At 43.0% G+C, this 3,472-nt stretch overlaps 1 protein-coding gene across 1 annotated transcript in view; it reads left to right on the forward strand.

Moving 5' to 3' along the window:
- The first annotated feature begins 1,565 nt into the window (after positions 1-1,565).
- The window catches only part of pgap3 (post-GPI attachment to proteins phospholipase 3), a 7,870-nt gene continuing 5,963 nt past the window's right edge, over positions 1,566-3,472 (forward strand). The window contains exons 1-2 of the mRNA XM_042704042.1: positions 1,566-2,273; positions 3,345-3,442. Of these exons, the coding sequence (XP_042559976.1) occupies positions 2,072-2,273; positions 3,345-3,442 (300 nt within the window). The 5' untranslated portion in view covers positions 1,566-2,071. The remainder of the gene's footprint in view (positions 2,274-3,344; positions 3,443-3,472) is intronic.

A 3,472-nucleotide genomic window follows, 5' to 3' on the forward strand; every position in this document is an offset into this window, starting at 1 on the left:
AATCATGACTGCTATAACAATGTAAGCTAATTAAAGATGTGCCCAGAAAACCCTGCATTGGTTTCCCGCCCATAACTGTCTAAGACTCTGCTGACATTTCATTCCAGTTTCTCCCCCTAGTGGACAACTTCCAGAATGACAGAGAAACCAAAAAGTTCTGAAGTGAACTCTCTCTCCCTCTCTCTCTCTCTCTCTCTCTCTCTGTCTCTCTCTCACACACACACACACACACACTCATACTGTGTTTTTTCCCCCATTAATTATTTATTTAAATCATTTGATGAATCGGTTTGCGAACTTCAGTGCAGAATCACCACAGTGAGCAGGCCAGAGCAACTAACAAGAGGCAACTGAAGAATGTGATTTTGCATGTGATCATACAGTCGTAAATAATCATATCTACTCTATCTAATACTATCAAGTAGCCTAATACGGGAAACAGTGCCTTTTAATAATCCACACTGAAATGTTCACAAGCACACTTTGGCTGCTATAGTTTTCTTTGTAAGTACTTTTAAAACTGCTGATTAAAACCCGATATGTTCGTTTGGCAACTGAGTACGCTTAAGTAAGCTAGGCCTGAGTGCACCTACATAAAGTATGGCCTAAATCACTGGCGGCTCACTGCCCTCCCTGGAATCCATTGCCCGCTCCCGCTACCTTGTTAGTTAGTTAAGCCTTTGTATTCCTCTCGGAACATAGGCCATTGATGAATTGTTTCCACCCTCGTCTGTCCTGAGCCATCCTCTCCAGCTGTTTCCACGTCAGCCCCTTCTTCTTGAATTCCTGCTCTGTGCTCCTTCCCCAGGTGTTTTTGGGTCGTCCTCTACCCCGTTTGCCTTGTGGGTTCCATGTCAGTGCCTGTTTTGTTATTGCTGTTGTGTTTCTTCGTAGTGTGTGTCCAATCCAGCTCCATTTTCTCCTTAACAGCTGTATATCTACTGTTTCTTGTTTTGTGCATTCCCATAGGTTGATGTTGCTTATTGTGTTTGGCCAGAAGACTCTACCCGCTACCTTGGCAGGGCCAATAACATCTTAAAAGACTCCTCTCACCCAGGCCACCACCTGTTTACTCTCCTGCCCTCAGGCAGACGGTACAGGTCCTTTAGAGCAAGGACCACGCGTCCAAAGAACTGTTTTTTCCCGATGGCCAACAGAACACTAAATACAGACATGCACTAAACATTGAATTTCATTGTGCAATATTAATAAACGAATCCCTTTATTGACTGCAAGTCACATATGCCATCTCAGTCACCTTACACATGTGTATAAACAAAACGGTTTCTGTATTTATTGTAAAGCACCTCAGGGATGTACTGTTGCTGTATTTATTGTTCCTCAGGGAAGTATTTTAATCTATAGGCTACCACCGCACTTTGTTGAACTCTTAATATATATTTTTCTAAGCTATTCGTACTGTTTTTAGATAGTTGATAACACAATATTAAGATATGGTTGTGTTATATGTTGTCCCTCGTCGCACCAACAGGAGCAGCACTCCAAATTCCGTTGTATGCGAATACAATGACAATAAAGGCTTTTCTATTCTATTCTATTCTGCACGTCTTAGAACTATGCTAGAAAGCTGTGTAGCCGAGCTACTGTTAAAATGTCGATACAAGGCACGAAATACTTTAATTCATTATCTTCTATAACTGAATACTTCGCTAACAAGGTATATGGTCGCTTCTAGCTTCCTATTCTATTGCCTGGGTCTAAGTAGAAATATGCTACGGCAAGTATTACAGTAACACTAGCGCACTTTCCAGATTTCGGCCTACCTTACATGTTCACGCATGCGCAGCATATTGATACTTCCTGGTTTTAAAATTGCAGGCGGAGTGGATCGTCTCTTAGGTCTAGGAGTCGATTGAAATATTGCAGAGGTGTGAGTAAAGTACATGGACAAATTAATCAAGAAGACACCAAATTAGCATGTCAGAATATTGTAGCAAATTGGCATAATGTCGCGCATTTGCTGATTGTTGTTGTCTGGGACATGCTGGCCTGAAATGCCGCTACTGCCTCCTCGTTGTGCCTGATTCTGACGGGTCGACCGACCGCCGCCATGGGTCATCACTTCGCTCCTGTTACCAGCCTCATCGCGCTGGTAAGCACCGTCCTCCTGCTGTCGGCTTCTGTTCATGGCTCCCAGGGCGACAAGGAACCAGTGTACCGGGACTGCGTGAAGCAGTGTGTCCGGACCAACTGTACCGGGGACCGGCTACGTGGTTTCCAGTCCACCCAGCCTCCTTACATGGCGTTGACAGGTGAGAGTCGGTTTTTACATCGCTTCACTGCAGAAACCACAACGAGTTAGGAGATACAGTGATTCAGTTTGCGAAATGTAACTTTCCAGCATGTTTTATTTATCCCAGTTAAAACATTAGCTTTATAGTAGGCCTATTAGAATCGGGATGTCAAATGAGTTCATCTGGAGATGACAGGCTATTGCAGGAATTGTGGTTCGCTGCAAAGACACACGATGATGGTGAAAGCGTTAATGAAAATAAACAACATTATGAAGACTAACGCCAGCCCCATAGCTAACCGTATCATTGTTCTGTTCTGTTCTGTTCTGGTCTGTTATGATGTGTCGTTCAAGCATACTTTGCAAATGCTTCGCCTATATTGTAGCACCTCCATTGGAAATACTCATGTTATCCCGTCCTTTTTAATTTATGGTTAAAGAAACTCTGCACAAAGAAATTAATTTACATTTTAAGATCTCTTTTGTTGTTGGCGCCAGTCGGGAGTCTTTCCTGCTTTTCAGGTTCTTGGTCGGTCTCACCATTCTGCTTTAGGAATCGGGAAATCAGGTGGCGGATTTTTTCGCAGCCATGGTTACTGAGTACTCAGAGACCGAGTAAGACTCGGTGGAACTGGATTGGTGGAACTTTTTACTGATGTGGCCCTGGCCGGGTGCATTTATTCAAGCACTTTCCCAGTAGCCGAACAGTTATGGCTTAATTAAGACATCTGTCTTAGTGAAGTAGCCGACCACTATCATGACTATGTACCTGTCTGTGTATGTGTAGAAATCAACTTGCGCAAAACATTTTAGGCGCGTTTCAAACAATGCTGTAAATTAAGGATGTTTAAAAAATGCATGAATAGTGTCTACCTATCAATCAACATCATACAAAGTCTACACAAAGGAATAAAAAAACAAATCTACCTATATTCACATAATAATGCATAAGAAAATGATTTTTTAAATGTTGAGACAAATGCCTAACAGTCCTGCACAGCACTATACATGTATTATGTTATGTCTCTGGGCTCCTTTGACCTCGTTTGTCCAGCTAACCTGTAGGTCCTGATTGTATGTGTCCCTCCAGGTTGGACGTGTCGTGATGACTGTCGCTACCAGTGCATGTGGACTACAGTGGGCCTCTATCAGGCAGAGGGCTACAGAGTGCCACAGTTCCATGGCAAAGTCAGTGGGTTTGCTTATTTTAAATTACCC

Source organism: Clupea harengus, unplaced genomic scaffold (genome assembly GCF_900700415.2).
Source record: "Clupea harengus unplaced genomic scaffold, Ch_v2.0.2, whole genome shotgun sequence".
NCBI classification, from domain to species: domain Eukaryota; kingdom Metazoa; phylum Chordata; class Actinopteri; order Clupeiformes; family Clupeidae; genus Clupea; species Clupea harengus.